A 25,388-nucleotide genomic window follows, 5' to 3' on the forward strand; every position below is an offset into this window, starting at 1 on the left:
AAAGATAATTAGAAATGGCCAATAAGTACATACAAAGATGTTCAATATCATTAGTCATTAGGGAAATCAAAATCATAATGTTATACTACTTCATACCCACTGGGATAGCCAAAATTAAAATTTAATATACTTAGTCAAGGATGTGGAGAACTTAGAATCTACAAATTGCTGGTGATAATGAAAAATGGTTCATCCACTTTAGAAAAGTCTGGTAGTTCTTAAAAAAGTTAAACATAGTTATCATATGATCCAGCAATACCATTCCTAGGTATATACTCAAGAAATGAAGGGACTTCCCTGGTGGTCCAGTGCTTGAAAATCTGTCTTGCAATGTAGGAGACGCCAGTTCGATCCCTGGTCGGGGAACTAAGATCCCACATGCCGCACAACAACTAAGCCCGCGTGCCACAACAAGAGAGCCTGTGTGCTTTGGAGCCTGCGCACCACAACTAGAGAGAAGCCCACACACTGCAACTAGAGAGAAGCCCACGCGCTACAATGAAGATCCCGCGTGCTGCAAGGAAAGATCCCACGTGCTGCAACTAAGACCCAACGCAGCCAAAAAATAAATATTAAAAAAAAAAAGAAAACATACGTCCACATAAAGACTTGTACATAAATGTTTATAACCACATTATTCATTTAATAGGCAAAAAGTGGAAACAACCCAATGTCCATAAACTGATGAACAGATAAATAAAATGTGGTATATCCATACAATGGATTATTATTCAGCAATAAAAATGAAGTACTGACACACACTACAACATGGTTGAACCTTGAAAGCATTATGCTAAATGAAGGAATCCAGTTACAAAAACCACAAAGTGTATGATTATATATTCAGATATATAATATTCGTATATTATATATATATTATATTCATATAATCTATAGAGACAGCAAGTAGATTAATGATTGCTAAGGCTGAGGGAAGGGAGGCCAGAATGCAGGGTAACTGCTAATGGGCACACGGTCTCTTTTTGCAGTGATGACAGTATTCTAAAATTTGATTGTGATAATGGTTTCACAACCCTGTGAATACACTAAACACCATTAAACTATACCTTTTAAATGGCTGAAATTTATGGTATATAAATTATATCCTAATAAAGCTGTTAAAAAATTGCATCTATGGTCCTTGCTCTCAAGGAGCTGACAGTCTAGAGCTGGAAAACATGCACTGAGACATGACCTAGGCTCTGTGACTTCATCTTCCCATATGAAAGAAACTTACAAAACCCCATAAAAAATGTCTACAAGACTTTCTTTTATATCACCAATTTCAATTTGGAGAAAGACAGAACGGATTACATCACTTCCATTCTTAAAACAGCAAGGACAGTATTAAAAACTAAAACAAGACATACATATTACATATCAATTATATTTACGTTTACCTCTTTTTCCTTAAGTAAAGCTTCGTGTTTTTCTTCAAGCCGCTTCATTTCAAATGCTAGTGTGTCCGCCCTTTTGGTTTCAGAGGAAAGTTTAACGTGAAGATCCTGAACCTTTTATCGGAAACAAAAGTACAAAATGAGAGTATATAATATTGATAGCTTTTCAGAGTTCAATAAATGAGAAACTGGAAATAAAATTTATACTAAGATTATAGTCTAATTCTAAATATTTGTGGACTCTCTGGGCTTGGTCCTAGGTTGCAGCAACGTGGCTAAATGCATCAAGAAGGTTGGAATTGTGGGTAAATACGGGACCCATTATGGTGCCTCCCTCAGGAAAATGGTGAAGAAAACTGAAATCAGCCAGCATGCCAAATACACTTGCTCCTTCTGTGGCAAAACCAAGATGAAGAGATGAGCTGTGGGCATTTGGCACTGTGGTTCCTGCATGAAAACGGTAGCTGGTGGTGCCTGGACCTACAATACCACTTCTGCTGTCACAGTAAAGTCTGCCATCAGAGGACTGAAGGAACTGAAGGCCCAGTAAAGCACCACCATTTGAAATGTTGCTAGCCTATAAAAATTGGTTAATTTATATAACAAAAAAAAAATTTGTGGAAATGGCATGTAGATAAGAATAAATATAAGTTTTAAAATACACAAATAATAACTTAGCAAAAAAAAAATATCAGCCTTCTACCCTGTTTATCTAGGTTGTTTGATAAACAGCAGAAGAGAATATTTTAGGCTATAACTCCATTCTCTAGGCATTTATCACTGGTTACCAGAAATACTAACAAAACAATAAAAATGTCCAAAAAATATACAAGCTCAGAAGCCAACAAAAATGTAAAAGACTTAGACAACTCAAAGTTAAACTCTTTTCAATTTTACTGATTTAAAAAATCAAGGTATTTTCTTACCTGTCTCTTGTATGTTTCTAATTGTGTACGTGCTGCATTTGCCTTCTTTAATTCTTCTTCTAGGCTGACTGTATTATGCATATACATCATGTTTGTTTCCTGTAAAGTTTTCACCTGCTTGCGAAGGTCATTCAGATCTTGGAGCTTCTGACGATATATCTCAACTGTTGACTCCAGTTTATTTGCTTTATCAGAGGTAGCCCTATAATAACAAAGACTAAACATTACTGTGTAAAAACTAGTAAGTACACATAACAATGTTATTCTGGCTGTAAAATGAGTCTTCCCAATGAACTATCAATTGGTTAAAAAAAAATGAGAGGGACAGAGAAAAGAAATCATAAACTTTGCGAGAACTTTGGAGACAGACTCAGGCCTAAAACTGTCTAAAGTTCAACCCTTCCGTTATAAAGTCATCAAAATAAAAATGCTTCAAATTTGACAAACTGAATTATCAAACTATTTTATATATCAGAAAAATGTATAAAAAAAGAATGGTTTTCTAAATATAATTGAACAATTCTGAGCTGCTCTGTAGCTTACAGGCCAATTGTGCTTTGTGCATAATATTTAATGTAGTTCTGCTCTAAGTATTTGATATACTAAGGAAGTTGACTCAACTTATAATTTGTTTAGCAAAGCACTTCCCTTTGGAGTTGTGCTTATCTGACAACTGGGCTAGAGCAAAAATAAATAAATAAACCAAACCACTTCAATATCACATGCAAGTTCAAATTAATGGTTATAAAGATTTCGTTTAAAATAAGGACATTAAAAACTGTGCAAGAAAATGGCTGATTAAAAAAATTTAACAGAAAATATAAAAGTCATGTGGATAGACTACTTGCTTCAGTAACATTTTACAGGCAAAAACTAAATATAAATTTTATATTGTCAAAGACTATAAGACAAACCTGAGATAACCTTGAAATAAATGCTAGGATTCTTATCTATATTTTATCAAATGTCAAAATGTGGTTTGTGACTGCATTTCCTTACACAAAAATTTCACAAGATATACTAGTAAGCACAAGAAAGTCAAGCCAAATGTATCTAAAAGTAACTCAGCTTACAAATTTTTAAGAAAAAGGTATCATTTTCTTAAATGAGAAATAAGAAAAAGGTTTATGAAACTGTCCTAACAAGAATCAAATGTTATCCTTAAACAGTCCATAACTATCAACAAGCATAAAAGAAGTAAAGACTAGGAGGCTGGATAAAAACTGATCAATACTTGATACATAGGGAAAACTCTAAGAATCCCTGATTAAAATATGGAATACTGAAATGACTAAGTAATAACTTAGAAGTGACATAATTATATTTAGACATGCCATACCTAAGAACATCTATTTCATCTTTCAGGGCTCTTGTTTCCTCAGCAAGACTAGTCAACTCATCATTCCTATGTTGAAATTCAATTAATTGCTTTTCAAGTTCTTCACAGTGAACACGGTAATCATCTTTTGCAGCCTCGAGCCTTGCATAAAGAAAACAAGTATTTATAATGTAATTTCCATTATTTGTTTTCTTACTGAGATATGAGCTTAGCAAAACTTACTTCTAAAATGTTTTTTTGGATTCTGCATTCAAAAGAAGAAAAACTAAAGTTTTCAGCTGTTGGTTTTAAAACAGACCTGAGAAGCAACAGATGTTCAGAATTTTCATTTTTACTTCTAAAACACTGAGCTTGGTTTTCTAGTTCAAACAGGAATTTTAATTTCAAAAGATGAAGAGAAAATGTATATATTAAAGTTATCCAAAAATATACATAGCGTGTAAAGTAGTAAAGTATTAACTCTAAGTATAGACTATGATAAAGAATAAATACTTCAAAGCCTAGAACAACAAAAACTAAAATGACAATACAGTAATTAAAATATTAAAAAATTATTTGATCAACTGAAAATAATGCAAAAAAGGAAGAAAAATAAACCCAAGACTAGATATAACAAATGAAAAATAGAAAATCGATAGACCTAAATACAGCCATGTCAAAAATTACATAAAAGTCAAATGGACTGAACATACCAATTAAAAAGGCAGAGACTATCAGACTGGATAAAAAAAAGCAAGGCTCAAATATATTTTAGTTACAAGAAATATTTTAAATATAAAGACACAATATATTAAAAGTAAAAAGATGAAAAAAAGTACCATGCAAACAGTAAGCAAAGAAAGCTGGGGTGGTTATATTAACATCAAAAAAATTTTAAAGACAAAAAGTATTACCAAAGATAAAGAGAGACAGTTCATAATAATAAAAGGGTCAATTTATCAGAAAGACATATCATAAAGGTATATATAAGTAAAAACAAAATTTTAAAATAGATAAAGCAAAAACTGACAGAATCAGAGATCCACAAATCGATAATTACTGTCGAAAATTTTAACATCAGTCTCCCAATAAATGATAGAACTAAACAAAAATGTCAGTAAAAATACAGAAAAGATCTGAATAACACTATTAACCAGTTTGATATAATTAATATTTATGATACAAGTCAGTCAAAAAAACAGAACACACATTCTTTGCAAGTACACATGGAACACTCACCACAATACAACATATGATGAGCAATAAAATAAGTATTATAAATATTAAAAGATTGAAGTCTCATGGAATATGTTCTCTAACCACAAGGAAATTAAATTAGAAATCAGTCACAATACGAAGTCTGTAGAAAAGCCTTAAATATTTAGAAATTAAAGAACACATTTCTAAATAATCCCCAAGTCAAAGAAGAAATCACGAGGGAAATTAGAAAATATTTCAAACTGAATAATAATAGAAACACAATCAATCAAATTTTGGGGACCCAGCTAAATCAGTGCTTAGAGGAAAATTTACAGCTTTAAAGGCTAATTTTAGAAATGAAGAAAGCCTTAAAATCAATCATCTAACTTGAAGAGGCTAAAAAAAGAAGGGCAAATTAAATCCAAAGGAAGTAAAATAAATAAAGAACAGAGCTCTAAAACTTACAATATGGAAAGTAAATAAAGGATGTTTGAAAAGATTAATAAAATTGATGAACCTCTAGCAAGAGTGACTAAGAAAAATGAGAGAAAACACAAATTACCAATATCAGGAATGAAAAAGGAAATACCACTACAGCTCCTACAGTCACTAAAGGGACAATAAATAGAATATTATGAACAACTTTATGCCAATAAATTCAACAACTTAAATAAACATATACCTTGAAAAAAACAATTTAGCAAACTGACATAAGATGAAACAGAAAATCTGAAAAGCCCTATGACCATTACTGAGATTACATGTGCCATTAAAAGCCCTTTCACAAAGAAAACCACAGATCCCATTGCTTTACTGATAAATTCTATCAAATACTGAAGGAAAAAAATAGTATCATTCTTACATAAACTCTTTCAGAAAATAGAGGAGGAGAGAATACTTCCTAATTATTCTATGAGACTAGCAAAACTCTGATAACAAAACCTGAAAGACATTACAAGAGAAAAAAGTTACAGACCAATATCTATTATAAAGACAGACACAAAAACACTTTCAACATATTAGCAAACCAAATCCAGTCATATGTATATAAGACAATAAAATATGACCAATTGGTTTTCCCTAGAATACAAGATTTTTTAACATTCAAAAATTAATCATATTAAAAGAGTGAAAAAGAAAAACCAAACCATCTTCTCAAGACGCAGAAAAGTCATTTGACAAAAAATCAACACCAATTAATGATAAAACTTGTAGCAAGGCAGAAATAAAGGGGGAACTCCTTCAATCTGATAAAAAGCAAATTTAAAAACTCTACAGCTAGCTTCATAATTGACAGTACTTAATTGAACATTTTCTCCAAAGACCCAGAACAAACCAAGATGGTTGCTCTTGCTCAAAACAAAGAAGATAAATACAAGGCAGAAATAATACAAGGAAGAGGTAAAGCTCTATTAATAGACAAGGTGAGTGTAGATTCCTTAGGATTTTCTACTTCAATAAACAACTAGAAGAATCAGTAAGGAAATTAAGAAACTTTGCAAGACAGAAAGGTTTCAAAATACAAGACACAAGTTTCAAGATACAAGATAAAAGTTTCAATATACAAAGATCAATTGTGTATCTATATATTAGCAGTAACTTTTCAGAATAATGTTTTGTGTTTGTAACAGCAAAAAAATTAAATATTTGGGAATAAAATTAACAGAAGACACACATAAAACTATGATGGAAACAACAGAAAATTGCTAGAGAAATTAGACTTAAATAGACGAAGATACTACATTCATAGACAGAAATTCTCAATATGGTCAAGGTATCAATCACATACAATCCAAATCGTAATCACAAAAGGTTGTTTTTTTAACAGAAACTGACTAAAAAAGCAAAGGATAGAAGAGGTAAAACAAATTTTGAGGAGAAAGAACAAAGTTGGAATACTCACACTACCTGATTTTAAATGACTTACTCTAGAGCCATAGTGATCAAAATCGTGTCTTATAGGCATAAAGATAGAAAAATTGATCAATGGGAAAGAACTGAGTCCAGAAAATGACCCAAATTTTATGGTTGTATCATTTTTCACTAAGGTGCCAAAGCAATTTGACAGAATAAAATAAATTTCTTTTCAGCTGATGATACTGGAACAACTAAATACTCATAAGGAAAATAAAAATAAAGCTTCACATCCACACCTCACACTAGTTTCAAAAAATCAGTTCAAGATGGATCACAGACCTAAATGTGAAAGTTAAAACTATAAAGATTCTAGAAGAAAACCGTAGAGTGTATTTTCATGACAAGGGAGCAGACAAAGATTTCTCGGACAGTGCACGAAAAGCACTGATCTTAAAAATACTGATAAATCAGACTTCACCTAAGTTAAGAACTTTAACTCTTTCAGATACCATTTGAAAAATGAAAAGGCAAGCCAAGAATGGATGAAATATTACTACCTGTATATCTGACAAAGATTTTGTATCCAGAATATATATTTTTAAAACTCCTACAACTCAGTAATAAAGACAAACAACCCAATTTAAAAATAGGCTAACAGTGTGAAGAGACGATTCACAATGTAAGATATATTGCCAATAAGCACAAGAAAAGGGGCTTACCATATCATTAGTTATCAGGAAAATACAAATTAAAGCCACAATTCAACACCCTTAACACATCCCCTGGGATAACTAAAATTAAAAAGCTTGATAAAGCCAAGTTATGTTATACAGGCAGAGTAACTAGAGCAACCAGCAGCAAACACTGCTGGTGGGAATGTAAAACAATATGAACACTTTGGGAAATGGTTTGCCAGTATCTTTTAACACTAAACACAGACATAATGTGTAACTCAGCAATACCAGTTCATTCATGTATTTGCCAACGAGAAATGAAAAAATATGTTCACAGAAAGTCTTATACTCCAATGTTCATACCAGCTTTATTTATATTAGCCAAAATCTGGAAACCCAAATGCCCATCTAAAGGAAAATGAATAAGCAAAATGTGTCATAATGAGAAATAATTCCATATAATAGAATACTACTCAGCAATAAAAAAGAATGAACTACTGATATATTCAGCAACATCTGTAAATTTCACAAATATGCTGAGCATAAGAAGCCAGTTACCAAAGAATTCATATTGCAGTTCAATTTATAAGAACTTCTAGATGAGAGAAAACATATCTATGGTGGAAAATAATCAGAAGAGTAATTACTCTCTGGGAGATAGGGGTTGACTGGGAAGGGCATAGGGGGACTTTCTGTAGTGACAGAAATGATCTGTCAAACAATAAAAGTGTGAGTTACAAAAATGTACGCATTTGTTAAAACAGGCCAAATTGTACTCAGTATTTATTCATTTCACAATATGCAAATGTCATCATAAAAAAAACAGAACTGTAAATGTACTGAAGTCTAGTATGAGTTTGCTTTTTACAGAGGTATGGGTTAGCAATTCTTACTTCCTATGTGTTTTGGGATTGAGTAAATGAGAAAATGTATTGAGGAAAGTGGAAGCCAGGTTTCTCACTGTTGGAGAAGGGAGTTACAATATGGAAATGGAGAAAATCAGAATGAACCCTGAAGTCACTGGACTAAAATGGAAGATGATAAGATGAACTCATTGTTCATAATTGTAGGTATGAAAATAAATGCAGATATGTGCATATACGCACGTGTGCAAACATGGACTGGTATGAACCTGTGCAAGAGTATTTCCTAGCTCTGTACACCAAGGTGGCTCAGAAGTAATGACAGAAAGTTTCATCTGGAGCATAGTTCTTTGTTTCTAAATAACATTCTCCACTAAAAGCAATAAGGGCTTCTTGGAGAAATGGCTGATTCTAGAGTTGAGGAAGAATAAGAAGAGTCTGGAACATTTTGTTGTGCCAGTAAGTAAGAAAATACTCAAAGAAGGATAGCAACATGTTGAAATTGAAAGGTTTCTCAGTGGTCAAATCTGGGACAATTTAAACATCAAGACAAATGATGACAGTAATGGAACTATTGTCCATTGAATATCCATTACTATCAATAATTGGATCCATTTCCTAAATGCAATGCATGACCCCGGATTAGATTCTGAACCAAGAAAAAAATTACCTATAAAGGACACTGAAATAGCTGCTGGAATTTGAATATGATCTGTGGATTAGATAATGATATTGTATCAATGACCAATTCACTATTTTGATCACTATGCTGTGATTTATAAGAGAATATCTTTGTTCTTAGGAAATACATACTGAAGTATATAGGGGTAAAGGGGCATGTCTCCAATTTACTCTCAAATGGTTCCAAAAACTAACACGTGTGTGTGTGTGTATATATATATATATATATATATATATATATATATATATATGATTATGTAAAGAGACTGCTAAAGCAAATGAAGAAAACTGTAAAACAACTGTCAAATCTGAATGAAAGGTATAAAGGAGCTCCTTATACTATTCTTGCAACTTTTTCGTAAGTTTGAAATCATATCAAAATAAAGTAACAACGGGGCTTCCCTGGTGGCGCAGTGGTTGAGAGTCCGCCTGCCGATGCAGGGGATGTGGGTTCGTGCCCCGGTCTGGGAGGATCCCACATGCCACGGAGCGGCTGAGACCGTGAGCCATGGTCGCTGAGTCTGCACGTCTGGAGCCTGCACTCCACAACGGGAGAGGCCACACCAGTGAGAGGCCCGTGTACCGCAAAAAAAAAAAAAACTAATAATAATAAAAAAAATAATAAAGTAACAACAACAAAAATACATACAGTACAACTGGAGCACCTACCCTCAAGGCCTTATAGTGCAAGGCTCAGTGGTAAGCACATAAGAGACAATACATTTTTATTAAAGGTTAGATGTACACTTTTTTTTTAAAAGAAGAAATATAAAAGTTTATATGAAAAGCATCTTTAGCTTAAGATTTACATTTTTTCCATTTATTATCAAGTTCCTTCTCCTATGTAAGAAACTCCCACTTCTCTCCAGGCTTCAGCAATCACTCCTTTAAACTACACCTGGACTTGCCTATGGCCTTCATTTGGCCCTTATCACACATTATTTTGAATTGTTTTGTTTTTTACATATGTATCCTACTTGCCAAACTGAACTGTTAGCCCTATGAGGGCAGGAACCACTTACACCATTCAGTATTTTCAACAGTATTTTTAGGATTCTAATCCTAAACATGCTTTGTAATGCTTAAAAATTAGTTGTTGATATTATGATTTTTTAGCTACTATTTTAATAAAACTGTATAAAATGATTTCCACTACAAATGTTACCTGAAGTTTTCTTCCTGTAATTGTTCTAGTTGCAACTGTGCATGAAAATACTTTTTTGCAACCATTGTATTTGGATCATCAAAAGAACCATCCAACTGGTCAAGTTTTTCATTCATCATCTCATTCTCAGAAACTAGTGAATTCTTTTCATCTTGAAGTGCTGTCACCTAAAAAACAAATACACAAACATAAGCATCAATAGCAAAAAAGCTTAGAATAAATCTGACCAAGCCATTAAATAGCTTGGTCAAGCAGACTAGATAATTTCTAAGGATCCTTAGAGCTCTGGAGTTCTGGGTCTGGGAGATTTGGGTCAGAAGAAATCAACTTTCTTAATACAGAGAAAACAGAGTTAATACATATAAGAATATCTTTCAAATGTTATGTTTGCTTTAGTTCTGAAAAGAAAATGTTTCTAAGTCTCTAAAATCTCTAAATACCAATGAACTTCAAAAAATTAATTTGTTTCCCTTTTAGGTATAATTTTTTAGGATGCTGTTACCTAGTAAGCCAAAATATACACACATATATACAAAGTTACCATTTTAGGTTCCTGGTAGAAAATTATCAGTTACACATCACGTCTTCAGGCAATAGGCACATTATTTGGTTAATGAATCAGTAACAAAAACCTGAATTGAATGCAACTGCACACTGAAACTATTTAAAATGGATACAAACATGTAACTTCAGAATCACATCAACATCAGCACTTGATACATTTTTAATTTTACTTACATATTTATGTTAAGCATGATTTGCTCTCTCAGTTTTATTTCTTTTTCATTTAAAAACATCTTTAAAAATTTACAGCTAAGGCTGTGACCTTTTATAAGACTAGAAGTTTACGTGTGATTTTATTAAGATTAGTTTGAAAAAAGGTTGACCTCCCATAACTTACAATATAATATTGCACAAGTTTGCTATTTATATTTTCAAAAGGTATAATCAATTCAGTCCAGTTATGGGAATGGGACTACATATTTACACACCAAGCTAATAAGAGGAAATTAAAATCAAATTATAGTCTTAAATACAGTGTAGGCATGTTACAAACACTGTCCTCCAAATGAGGAACACAAACAAAGGCTGGGAAACTGTTCCCAGACAGACTAGGAGGAAACAGTTTCTCTTCCTAAATTCAGTGCATGCGTCCATTTTTGTCATGCAAGCAGTCTAGTGACCTGTCTAGGAGGAAACAGTTTCTCTTCCTAAATTCAGTACATGCATCCATTCTTGTCATGCAAGCAGTCTAATGACCTGTCATGTACAATCCTAAGTGTTTGGGATACAAAAAAGAATGAGAGGTTGTGCCCTTTTAAGATCGCTACAGCAGAAATGTAAACAATTACAGGACAGAAAATGTGGTGCTTGGGTGGAACTATACTATGGGGGGTTGGGGGCCCACAAAGAAAACAAGATCTCGTTCTAGCTTGAAGGTAGGGGCTGTTGTAAAAAGACTGGTAGAGGAGAAACAATACCCTGTCTTCAAACTGGCTAAGAATCCCCTGAAGAAGGGAGAGGAGCACGGGCAAACTTAGTTTTCAATACCTAGTGGGTAACCAACCTTGTTCCTATCCATGCAATTTACATTGTGGTTCTAGAGCCACCTTTATCACAGATATGAAGGAGGTGGGTATTAAACATGAGAATTCCTCGGACCCATCCCAGATGGGTGACTTAAGAGTGTCCAGTGGTGGTTCTAGGCATCTCTTTTAACAAGATGCCATGGTGATATTTTGTTTAGGTTCACTCTGTACCTGCCTCTGTCCCTTTCTGTTTCTCTCTGTCTCTGTTTCTCTCTGAGCTATTTAAAAGAGACAGAAAGTTCAAAAAGCTAAAAAAGAAAAAAAAAAAAAGCTCAAAATAATACTCATATTCTCACATCACTCAGACTTAATATTTTTTATAATTGTTTATTTTAAAAATTAAAATATAAAGTAAACTGCTATAGCTGGAGTCCTCTTTATCACATTGTGCCCAGTCACACATACTCTGTAGACACCTTAAGTTTGAAAATAACTGCCTCATTGAATCTTATACAATTCTGGGTAAAAGTATGCTTTTCTCTAACATACTAGAAGCAAGAATAACCAGCCTCTGTTACTGCAGTAAGTGAAGCAGTGTTACCTACTGCTGCCAGGTGGTATGAATAATGACTGGGAAAGGCAGGTAAAGAGTGGTTGATAAACCTGTCCTAACTTGCCCCAAGGCCCCATAATCATCTTGGACCAAAACTTTGTGAAAGTTTCTCAAAACTTTACATCAAATTCTCATGTGGATTTTTTTTCTTTCTTTTTTTAAAGTACGTATAATCAGACCTTACTCCTGACTTAGTGAGTCATAATTTCATTTGTCCCAGTATCTATAACCATAATTTACACAGAACTCACACAGATCTTTATTTAAATGGATTGAGCTTCATCACCAGATCTTTCACTACAGAATCTCCTCTGTTCTTGCATTCTTTATTCTGATTAAAACATGTTCGCTAACTGGATTGTGTCAATGAGTAGTTTTTTTTCAAGAAAGGGAGTTTGCACCTGCACTCCTCAGTTAATGCTGTTTCCCTGCCTCAGCATTTTGTGGATATTGCTCCTCTATATTCCGGCATGGAAGTTGTAGGGGAGCCTGATTTTCTTATCTTTGTGGGTGACTTACCTTTTCTGCTTGACTGACTGAGTTGTTTTTCCTGTATTCTTGAAGTCTGATAGCTTAACTAGGGTAAGGGTTGGTGTTAAACATTATTCACTGATTTGTTTCTATCTAGGTGCGATTTCCTTTTAAATCTTCACTTTGTTGTCCTACCACCTAGTCTATTCTATTGATGTGTTCTTACGAAATTGTAATACTAAATGAAGTGAAAGTTATTTTCTAAGCTTGGCTATTGTCTTTTACATGCTCTTGTCTGTTTTTGGTTTTAGTCTGTAATGTTCACAGAGATGTCATGCTCTGATTCTTTTCATCTAGTTCATGTTTTGTGGGCAGTTAAGATACCCCGTTTGTTCTGGCATAGTGTTGAAGACTTCTTGGACACCCTTTCCACTGTAACCCATGGCCCAGTATGTTCTCCCCTCTGGGTAATAGTTGGGACTGTTTTCTCTCCACCTCTCTATATAGCCTTGTGAATGGTCAGGGAAGATAGTGGAGGGGGCGGGCAGCATGGGGGCAGCTGAGACAACGGGCAATCTTTTTATAACACCTGGGCTAGGCTCTCACTTCTGAGGTTTAAGTACTTCATACCAGGGTGGTGAGAAGTATATTCCATTCCCATGGAGAAATTCCTTTGGGCATCAGACTGTTTCCCCAATTCAGTGTGTGGCCCTACAGCCTTTGTTCCTATCAGAAAGAGTCCTTAGTTTCTTCTTAGCCATCATTTCCACTCTTCCCCAGTCCAAAGAAAATGAAGGACTCATAGTGTGAACTTCCTTCTGATTGGGTGGATTACTGTGGGAAGTCTCAAGATTTTTGTTGATTCCCCTGCATGGGCTGGGGATGAAGGAAGAACAGCAGGTTCCTGCCACGCAGCACCTCTGTCAACATCATATGCCTGCTTCTTTCCTTGATTACCAGCTTTTAATTTAACTTCATTAGGTTATGCCCTTTTGTTTATTCACCTGCCCTTGGTGAATTTCTTTGCAGCTTATTTTTCTTTTTTTGTTTATTTGGTTGAGTATTAAAAAAGAATTCCCCCCAAATTTTAGAATCACTCTCAAGTGACATATGATTAAAAGTAAACATTTTTCAAAAATAATTTTCCTTATAAAATTGGGGTATCATATACACCTGTGTGAAATTCATATTGTTAAATTAATTATTTTTGTTTTGATTATATGCAGTTTTGATTATATTCATTTCACATGTGTAGCAGATAGTTGAGGGTTGACTCTATTTTGATACTGGAATTAAAAATGCCAAAACTTGGGATGTCTACACTTTTCAACTAAAATCAGATCATCACATACTCTCCATCATGTGTTACAAACACTGAAATGTTTTAACACAGAATTTTGTGTTCTTTTTTGAATAAGAATTTCTCAGAAAACTGTACAGAGATCCTACATGAGACTGGTAATACGTGAATGATTCAATCCTCTATTCTTTATATGAGGTATTCTGGAGAGAGGATATAATCTTACTTGAAAATAAAACATCTCTGATGCTGTGCAGGTCTGTGCATATATGTGATGATATACATGCAAGGTGAGTGTGGTTAGGAAAGGAAAAAGGAGAAAAGGTAGACGTTCTCATAATTTTGAGACACTAGCTTCGTACAAATATAAACACTGGCTTTGTTCAAACATAGAGGAGTGATGTTTAAAGATGACGTTAGAAGATCTGGATTCTAGTGCTGTCACTGCCCTACGTAGCTGAGTCACCCTGACCAAGTCACTTCTCGTCTTCTTATTTGCAGACCCTTGAATGTTAGAAATATTACCCAGCCCTATCACTTTAGATATTTATCTCATCAAGCAAGGATAATGCTACCACAACCTTTGTTCCTTGTCCTCACACTTTTCAGAGTCAATTATTTATGTAGCTCATTATTTGAATGAAAAGTGCAATTTACATACAGCATAATATGATGGTACATTTAAATCTTTGTATAATTTTTCGAGACTTATTGCATAATTTTCACATAACAATAATAACAATACATGCAAACATATACACAGTCCTATGCACCAGGCCCTGCTTTAAGTGCTTTATGTATATTAATTCATTTAAATGTAATTATCACTCTGGGAGATATATACTATTAACACATCATTTCTCAAAAGAGAAATATGAAGTATAGAGAAATTAAGCAATTTGCCTGAGCATATACAACCAGCTAGTAACATAACCAGGTTCTGAATATAGGCAGCCTGGTTTGACAATCTACTCCTTTAACTGTTAACTACTGTCTCTCATGTCAAGTTTATTTTGCTAACACGTATGTGCATAGGAACCCAAGAATCACATACATGTGTTCATATAAACCTACATGTTAGCAAAACAAACTTGGATCTCAAATTTATTGGGGGTCAAGCCCTTCTAAATATTTCCATAAAGGACCCCACTTAATATTCATACCCTATAAAGTAGATACTTTAGTTTCCCCTTTTTACAAAACAACAAACCAAGGCATCATCTAAGCAGTTGAAATTCTGCAATTAGAATGACCCTCTCAATGAAGTAGTTAAGCAAGCAATTTTCAACTCTAAAAGAAGAATTATAAAGTTCATGTTTGAAGAGTCAAGCCTATAACAGACTCTTTCAATGGTCCCTCCATGAAATGAAACCCAACCTCCAAAACACTTTACTAATTAATTAATTAAAATAAGACTCTTGTAAATTTAAAGAGGAAATTATTCTTCGATCCATACCTGCATATCTAGTTCTTGGCATCTTTGCCTCAGTTCTTCTTTTTCTGCTAGTGCTTCCTGAAGTTCTTCCAGGGCCCTTTTAAGCTGAAATAGAAAATGTCCTAACTCTTAGTAAATCACATTTTGAAACAAATTGAAAAATATACTTTTATCAAAACACATATATACACTGATGTTGGAAATGCTTTTAAAATTTACCTATTAACAAATAAGTAGTAATATGTTGTTTTTCTGTAAATAATATCAACAGAGTCTCATTAACATTTAAGGCTAAGGTCCCACAGAAATAAAATTTTATGTAAATCTTTGTGAAATATTTAAAACAGAGTATTAGAGGATGAGCTGTTTATTTTATCACAGAAAAAAATTTAGAGCACAGCATGTTTATATTTAAATAAAATTTTTATAGAAAAAAATTTTTTTAATTTGAAATACTTCTTGAGATGGCTGGTGACACTCAGGAAAGTCAGATGTCCAAACATATAACAGGAAAAGTATTTGATGCATTTACCTCTCCTCTTACCCTTCCCCTTATAACCCAGATTGGTTATACAGAAGAGGAGTGTGCCTTTTCCTCCATGTAAAACAACTGTGTAAAACAACCAGGGAAAGAAGCCCTGAGTACAGGACCTTTGAGTTAATTCTTCAATATTAGAGGAAAGCAACCGTGACAAAAATCATATTTCCTTATTAGGTAAATTAGAATTCAGCAGAATTTTTAAGTACTATTTAATTATGTAACTATACAGAATGGGCCACATATGTATTAACAAATGTCAGGAAAGTTTAATGCCACTCATCTCTTCAAACATGATCATTAAAAACTCTGAAGATGAACACTACTTGCATTCATGAAGGAATGCATAATAGTCAATTAAGATCTTATAGGAGAATAAACTAAATTTCATGGAAGAAAATAATCTTGTATGTGGTCTCCTATGTAAGCCTTTAAGATAGTAATTGACAAAGGAACTCTATCACTGTGCAACATTTTCCTCACATACTAAAATACTCACCTGTTGCTCTAATTCTCCAACAGCATCATTTGTAGGAGAGCTCACTATTTCTTTACTCATCAACTAGAATTAAAATAGTAAAATTAAGTACAATAAAGTAAGATTTACACAGTAAAAAATATGTTTACTTGAAAGGAAAGTAAAATGCTTTATGTTTAACTTTTCCTTGCCTTAATTTGATGATCCTTATATTATTCAAATAAAAAATGAATAGAGGTTTAAGCTAAATAACACAGTGTTCAAGCATTACATTAGTGAGGACATAAGTAAAATGTGCTTGAAATATTTAGATATATTTAAAATACTAATGTACTGAAAAATTATAATTCAAGTTCTAAACAATGAATTACTAAATAAAACTGAACACATCACATAATAAAAAAATTTATTTTTCCATAACATGAATTGGCACTTTAAAAATAGAGCTTTAAATGAGTGATGTGGCAAAATTCCTAATTTGAGAAGTCATTTTAAAAGTAGGAGTTACAATTATATGAAAAAAAAAGGATACTGTAAAATAACTTTTCTGCATATGAAAGGCAGATTTATGCATAGTGATGTTTTGAATTCAAACCAGCAATGCAAACTCAGAGTATACACACTTCTAAAGTCCTAGATGCTGGCTCCCTCTAAGTCATGCCTCTTCCAAACTATGTCTTCCTCACGAACCCTTCACTCAACTTTCCCTCAGGCCTCCTCTTCACTTGACTTCATCTCAGCCTTTTGTTCTGATTTTAAGAATGAACATGCACCGAATGAATTCTGAATCTCTATGGTACAACTTAGATAACTAGACTGGCTTGAATTCAGGTTACCTGGCTCCGAAACCTAATTTTCACTCTATTTGCTCACAGTTCTAACATTCTGAAAATGCATATGAGATACATACACACACACACTTTAAAATTTCAGAAAAGATTACTCTACCTGGCAGAAACAAAGAGAAGTTATAAAAACTCCTAACTGGCAAGAGGCTGTTTATCTTGCTTAGTTGAAGTTATTTAAAGGAAACTGACAATGTTAATTTAACTTTTAAAATGCAGAGGTACTACAATTGGGCTTCAAGTCCTTATAAGAAATTTTTGGGGAAGACACAACAGCCAAAGATAAGTAAACCTACTACAAAGGGCTCGTTTATACAGGGGTGAAATATACATCCATAAAATCTATGTGAACAGTTTTATATAATTTGGTTTAGGATTTTCATACATATGTGATCATGATATAGCTTACCTCTTGAATGGCAGTCATGACCACATGTTGAACAGACTCTTCCAGTGTCATTATATTTTGAATATGTTCTATGATTAAAAAAAAAAAATCAGATCTGAAAAAACCCTACTCTTCACCCATAGAAATTTAGTCGTTCAATTAACAACATAAAAATTCATTCACTACACATAATTCTTTATGCAAGTATATTATTTTACCACAAAAAATATGTCCATTGTAAACAAATAAGCAGAACTGAAAATATTCTTAAAAATATCTATAAATGTTTTAAAGAAAATCTCTAATTTTCTGACAAGGAAGAAAAAGAGAAGAAATTGCAATTAATGTTAAAACAATTATGACAATTTCTTTCCTCTTGTTAAATATTCAGTATTATGAGATGAATTCACATGTACAGGTATACCACAGAGATAGTACCAGTTCAGTTCCAAAACACCCCAATAAAGCAATTATCGCAATAAAGTGAGTCACACGAATTTTTTAGTTTCCCAGTACATATAAAAGTTATATTTACACAATACTGTAGTGTATTAAGTGACAATAGCACTATGTCTAAAAAAACAACGTACAAACCTTAATTAAAAAGTACTTTATTGCTAACAAAATGCTAACCATCATCTGAGACTTTAGCATGTGGTAATCCTTTTTACTGGTGGAGGATCTTATCTTGATGTTGATGGCTGCTGACTGAATAGGGTGGTGGTGAAAGCTGGGGTGTCTGTGGCAATTTCTTAAAATAAGACAACAGTGAAGTCTGCCATGTCAATTGACCTTTCCTTTCACAAACAATTTCTCTGTAGCATGCAGTGCTGTTTGATAGCATTTACCCACAGTAGAACTTCTTTCAGAATTGGAGTCCATCCTCTCCAATTCTGCTGCTGCTTCATCAACTAAGTTTATGTAATTTCTAAATTCTTTATTGTCATTTCAACAGTCTTCATAGCATGTTCACCAGGAGTAGATTCCATCGCAAGAAACCACTTTCTTTGCTCATCCATAAGAAGCGACTCGTCTGTTAACATTTTGTCATGAGATGGCAATAATTCAGTCATACCTTTAAGCTCCACTTCTAATTCTCTTGCTATTTCTACCACATATCCAGTTACTTCCTCCACTTAAGTCTTGAACCACTTAAAGTCATGTATGAGAGTTGGAATCAGTTTTTTCCAAACTCCTGTTAATGTTGATATTTTGACCTCTTCCCATCAATCACTTATGTTCTTTTTTTCCCCTCAAGGGAAACATTCCTTTATTTTTAAAAAGTTTTTATTTTACACTGGAGTATAGTTGAGTTACAATGTTGTGTTCATTTCAGGTGTACAGCAAAGTGATTCAGTTATACATACACATATATATCCATTATTTTTCATATTCTTTTCTGATATAGGTTATTACAGAGAACTGAGTAGAGTTCCCTGTGCTATAGAGTAGGTCTCTGTTGATTATCCATTTCATATATGGTAGTGTGCATATGTTAATCCCAACCTCCTAATTTATCCCTCCCCACTACCCTTCCCCTTTGGTAAACATAGGTTTGTTTCCTAAGTCTGTGAGTCTGTTTCTGTTCTGTAAATAAGTTCATTTGTATCATTTTTTAGATTCCACATATAAGTGATATCATATGGTATTTGTCTTTCTCTGATTTACTTCACTCAGTATGATAATCTCTAGGTCTATCCATGTTGCTGTAAATGGCATTCTTTCATTCTTTTTTATGGCTGAGTAATATCCCATTGTATATATGTACCACATCTTCTTTATCCATTCATTTGTCGATGGACATTTAGGTTGCTTCCATGTCTTGGCTATTGTAAATAGTGCTGCAGTGAACACTGGGGTGCATGTACCTTTTCAAATTATGGTTTTCTCTGGATATATGCCCAGGAGTGGGATTGCTGGATCAAATCAATTTTTAGTCTTTAAAGGAACCTCCATACTGTTCTTCATAGTGGCTGTACCAATTTACGTTCCCACCAACAGTGTAGGATGACACAAACAGATGGAAAGATATACCATGTTCTCAGATTAGAAGAATCGATATTGTCAAAATGACTATACTACCCAAGGTAATCTACAGATTCAATGCTATCCCTATCAAAATACTAATGGCATTTTTTGCAAATCTATAACAAAAAATCTTAAAATTTGTATGGAAACACAAAGACCCTGAATAGCCAAAGCAATCTTGAGAAAGAAGAACACGGCTGGAGGAATCAGGGTCCCTGACTTCAGACTATACTACAAAGCTACAGTAATCAAAATAGTTTGGTATTGGCACAAAAACAGAAATATAGAACAATGGAACAGGATAGAAAGCCCAGAGATAAACCCACACACCTATGGTATATTAGTCTATGACAAAGGAGACAAGAATATACAATGAAGAAAAGACAGTCTCTTCAATAAGTGGTGCTGGGAAAACTGGACAAGAATGAAATTAGAACATTCCCTAACATCATACACACAAAAAAAACTCAAAATGGATTAAAGACCTAAATGTATGACTGGATACTATAAAAACTCTTAGAGGAAAACACAGGCAGGACAATCTTTGACATAAATCACAGCAAGATCTTTTTGGATTCACCTCCTAGAGTAATGAAAATAAAACCAAAAATAAACAAATGGGACCTAATTAAACTTAAAAGCTTTTACACATCAAAGGAAACCATAAACAAAATGAAAAGACAACCCACAGAATGGGAGAAAATATTTGCAAACAATGCAACCGACAAGGGATTAATCTCCAAAATATACATACAGCTCATGCATCTCAATATCAAAAAAACCCCAAACAAGCCAATCAAAAAATGGGCAGAAAATCTAAATAGACATTTCTCCAAAAAAAGACATACAGATGGCCAGAAAGCACAGGAAAAGATGCTCAACATCACTAATCATTAGAGAAATGCAAATCAAAACCACAATGAGTATCACCTCCCACTAGCCAGAATGGCCATCATCAAAAAGTCTACAAGCAATAAATGCTGGAGAGGGTGTGGAGAAAAGGGAACCCCCTTATCACCTATATTCTTAATGGTATCTACAATAGTAAATCTTTTCCATAAAGTTTTCAATGTACTTTGAAAACCAGACCCATCAGAGGAATCACTATTTATGGCAGTTATAGCCTTACAAAATGTATTTCTTAAATAGCAAGACTTAAAAGTCAAAATTACTTCTTGATCCATGGGTTGCAGAATAGGTGTTTTGTTAGCAGGTATGAAAACAACATTAATTTTGTTGAACATCTCCATCAAAGCTCTTGAGTGACCAGGTGCTTTGTCAATGAGCAGTAATGTTTGAAAGGAATGCTTTTTTGTGTGAGAAGTAGGTCTCAACAGTGGGCTTAAAATAGTCAGTAAACCATGTTGTAAACAGATGTGCTGTCACCCAGCCTTTGTTGTTCCATTTATAACACAGGCAGATTAGATTTAGCATAGTTCTTAAGGTCCTAGGATTTCCAGAATGATAAATGAGCACGGGCTTCAACTCTGTCACCATCTACATTAGCAAGAGAGTCAGCATGTCCTTCAAAGCCAGGCATTGACTTTTCCTAGCTACCTATGAAAGTCCTAGATGGCATCTTCTTCCAATAAAAGGCTGTTTTGTCTATACTGAAAATATGTTTAATATAGTGGCCTTCATTAATTATCTTAGCTACATCTTCTAGATAACTTGCTGTAGCTTCTACATCAGTACCTGCTGCTTCACCTTGTACTTTTATGTTCTGGAGATGGCTTTCCTTAAACCTCATGAACCAACCTCTGCTAGCTTCAAACTTTTCTTCTGCAGTGTTCTCATCTCTCTCAGGCTTCACAAGATTGAAGTTAGAGCCTTGCTCTAGATTAGGCTTTGGCTGAAGGGAACGTTGTGGCTGGTTTGATCTTCCATCCAGACCACTAAAATGTTCTGCCTATAAACAATAAGACTTTCGCTTTCGTATCATCGGTGTGTTCACTGAAGCAGCACTTTTAATCTCCTTCAAGAACTTTTTCTTCATACTCACAATTTGGTTGTTTAGTGGAAGAGGCCTAGATCTTGGCCCCTCTTGTCTTTCAGCATACCTTCCTCACTAAGCTTAATCATTTCTAGCTTTTGATTTAAAGTAAGAGATGTGGGACCCTTCCTTTCACTTGAACACGAAGAGGCCACTGCAGGGTTATTAACTGGCCTAATTTCAATATTGCTGTGTATCAGGGAGTAGGGAGGCCAGAGGAAGGGAGAGAGATGGGGAAATGGCTGGTTGGTGGAGCGGTCAGAACACATACAACATTTATAACATTTACTGATTAAGTTTACCACGTTACTATGGGTGCAGTTCATGGTGCCTCAAAACAATTACAATAGGACTTTCTTGGTGGCGCAGTTGTTGAGAATCTGCCTGCCAATGCAGGGGACACGGGTACGAGCCCTGGTCCAGGGAGATCCCACATGCCGCGGAGCAAATGGGCCCGTGAGCCACAACTACTGAGCCTGCGCGTCTGGAGCCTGTGCTCCGCAACAAGAGAGGCCACAACAGTGAGAGGCCCGCGCATCACAACGAAGAGTGGCCCCTGTTTGCCGCAACTAGAGAAAGCCCTCGCACAGAAACGAAGACCCAACACAGCCAAAAATAAATAAATTAATTAATTAAAAAAAACAATTACAATAGTAACACCAAAAAGCACTGATCACAGATCACCATAACAAATATAATAATAATGAAAAAGTTTGAAATACTGAGAATTACAAAAATGTGACACAGAGACATGAAGTGAGCAAATGCTGTTGGAAAAGTGGTGCTAATAGATTTGTTGGACATAGGGTTACCACAAACCTTCAATTTGTGAAAAACACAATAAAGCAGAGCTCAATAAAACAAGGTATGCCTGTATTCAGTGAACTCTTAAGATCTAAGCTCAGAAAGTTTCATTTATCACCTACTTAGTTCATTTCAGGAAGGTTTTCAATGAAGAGACTTATACAGCTTCCTGCAAACACCTGCTCGACATTCACCAAGTTTCACCTTAAGGAGATCCTTATACCTTAACACACACACACACACACACACACACACACACACACACACGTGGGAGCGCAATAAGTTGATTCTGTCACAATTAGAAGTGATGAATCATGAGAGTTTTTCCTGTATTTGCAGGTTTAGATCGACAGCAACTGTATGTTCTCCACCTAAAACAATTTTCCAAAAGTTTTAAGGATTTATTATTTTCTAATGCTTTTATTGTTTTAATGATACTCTGGAAGACTTCTAAAAGTTCTCTAAATCTCTCTTTTATTTGTGAAGCCAAGTACTGGAAAAAAATTCTGATAGATTCTGGTATGCACCCGACCACTAAACTCTATGGTGTGTGTGTGTGTTGGAGGGGGAAGAATTAACTAGATGAGGCACAAGCAATGGAATGATTTCTTTTAACTGGATTTGTTGGATAATGGAGTGTTTCAAGTCTACTGAAACCTTCATAAAATTTTTCTCTTTCCACACCAAGATAAACAGGGTACTGTTAACCAAATTAGTTAATTCTTTCAAGATTAAGACTGCTGCAATACCTTTGAATCATTTTGAAAATCAATTCTCAATGAAAAGTACAAATATGTGGAAGGTGGTTTATATTATGGATGTGTTTTGGTTTTACATTTTAATTAAATTACTACAAGTTTTTTTTCCATTTATCTGCTCACTCCTAAAAATTGAGACCCCAGACACATACCTCCAAAAATAGACCCAATCAGATAATCCTGACTTTCAAAATAATGAAAATTAAACTATTTCTTTATATTTATTACTTGCTAAACTTTTATTTATATACCCAGGAATTGAGCCTCCTTTTAAAAATCTGAGGTCAAAATTGCTAAGTAATGCTTAGAACTAAATTATGAAAATACTACATATTATATCAATATTTATAGGAGGCAACAAAACTTAAGAGAAAATTATAGCTTAAAACATCAATTACAGCTTAGAATAGAAAGAACTGATTAATTCACAATAGAAGCAATGAGATAACAGAATAGATATTAAATAGTACAAACAAAATGAATCAAAGCCCAAAGTTGGTTCTCTGAAAAAGACTATTAAAATCAACAAACATGCTAAAGTTAAGCCAAAAGATGTTATAAATAACCAGTAACTGAAATAGAAACAAAGCATTAAATAGAAAAATAAAAAGGATCACGGTAATAGAAAATTGGTAATTCATAAAAGAATTACTATTTGTCAATTTGTAGTTAAAAATATATAGAAGTTTTAACTTTCCATAAGAAAACGTTTCTTACTTTCATTTAAAAAAACAAAACAAAACAACAGAAACATAGAGACCTTTGACATTATCTATGAGAAATAAAAGCCTATGGAGAAGTACTGACTTGCCCTAGAAAAAAACCAGCCAGTTAATAATAGAGATGGACTAATATGAAAGTTTTCTGATACCAAAACCCTTTTTTATGATAAACTATAGCTGATTTCATGTGTTTCATTTTTCTCCTTCCTGAATTGATTCTTACTGAATTTATCTTGTCTCATATGTTCTCTTCATTAGTTAGATAACACTGAATGTGTTTCCTAAGGTTCTGACTTAAAATGTTTTACAAACTTCAGCACCCAACATTCTTTTATGAAGGTGATGTCCTAAGGCCAATTTTGGATGAGCATGCAAAGAACATCAGCATCAAAAATGTCATCACCCAGGGCTTCCCTGGTGGCGCAGTGGTTGAGAGTCCGCCTGCCAATGCAGGGGACACGGGTTCATGTCCCGGTCCAGGAAGATCCCACATGCCGCGAAGCGGCTGGGCCCGTGAGCCATGGCCGCTGAGCCTGCCCGTCTGGAGCCTGTGCTCCACAACAGGAGAGGCCACAGCAGTGAGAGGCCCGCGTACCGCAAAAAAAAAAAAAAAAAAAAAAATGTCATCACCCAGACTGATGCAAGCCCCTCAAGGAAGTAGACCTTGGTCTGTTCAGTTCACATTTTATTCATTACATTCAACCAAAAATGTTCTTTTTGTACTCAGCAGGATATGGATCACTGTGTTCATATATACCAACATAGCACACCAATTCCATTTATATCATCAGACTGCTTATCTTTATCTGGAGGATACTTTGGAAGCATTCTTCTAAAAAGAGCAGAATATCATCTGAAGAAGCCTGGAAGTAGTTGCATAATCATTTATGAAAATCTGAATCAACCTAAGGTTCTGTCTCTCACATGTTAAAGAGATAATGTATCAAATAAATAAGTACAATTTTTATTGAATATCCACTAAGTCCTAAGCATTGATTAAATTAACCTAATTAAAGTACATTTTATTTAGCCACTGAATACGAATCTCAGAATCTAGGTACAGTTAGGATACTGAAGATTTATAGCTTTTTAATTGCAGAGCTGTGCTCGAATTCAGATCTTCTGGCTTACATTTCAGTGTGCTTTCCACCAGTCTACAATAGTACATTTTTATGCAATTTCCTATAGCAATGTAGGTTGTCTCTGGAAAGTAGATATCCTCAAATGACTGAAATTCACTTACCTTGCTTCTTTTCACAGTTGACAGCACAACCTAAAATAAGCTGGAGCAACCTCCCAAGCTCCACAGAATCGGAACATTCAGTTATTTGGTTTAAATCAGGGATAAGTTCTTCAGAAATCTGTTGTCCCAAAAACTGCAGTGTTGAAAATAAATTAGATCACT

The 25,388-nt window shown here is 34.2% G+C and overlaps 1 protein-coding gene and 1 pseudogene across 2 annotated transcripts in view; one reads left to right on the forward strand and one right to left on the reverse strand.

Annotated features, from left to right (window-relative positions):
- Nucleotides 1-25,388, reverse strand: part of HOOK1 (hook microtubule tethering protein 1) — a 67,534-nt gene that overhangs the window by 23,311 nt on the left and 18,835 nt on the right. For both annotated transcript variants that reach the window (XM_004313689.3, XM_019942365.3), the window contains 8 exons: nt 25,227-25,359; nt 17,700-17,767; nt 16,467-16,529; nt 15,451-15,534; nt 10,082-10,248; nt 3,663-3,803; nt 2,324-2,525; nt 1,401-1,511 (listed from right to left, as the gene is read on the reverse strand). In XM_004313689.3, the coding sequence (XP_004313737.1) occupies nt 1,401-1,511; nt 2,324-2,525; nt 3,663-3,803; nt 10,082-10,248; nt 15,451-15,534; nt 16,467-16,529; nt 17,700-17,767; nt 25,227-25,359 (969 nt within the window). The remainder of the gene's footprint in view (nt 1-1,400; nt 1,512-2,323; nt 2,526-3,662; nt 3,804-10,081; nt 10,249-15,450; nt 15,535-16,466; nt 16,530-17,699; nt 17,768-25,226; nt 25,360-25,388) is intronic.
- Nucleotides 1,630-1,947, forward strand: LOC109551061 (large ribosomal subunit protein eL43-like; annotated as a pseudogene).

Source organism: Tursiops truncatus, chromosome 1 (assembly GCF_011762595.2).
Source record: "Tursiops truncatus isolate mTurTru1 chromosome 1, mTurTru1.mat.Y, whole genome shotgun sequence".
In the NCBI taxonomy this organism is placed as follows: domain Eukaryota; kingdom Metazoa; phylum Chordata; class Mammalia; order Artiodactyla; family Delphinidae; genus Tursiops; species Tursiops truncatus.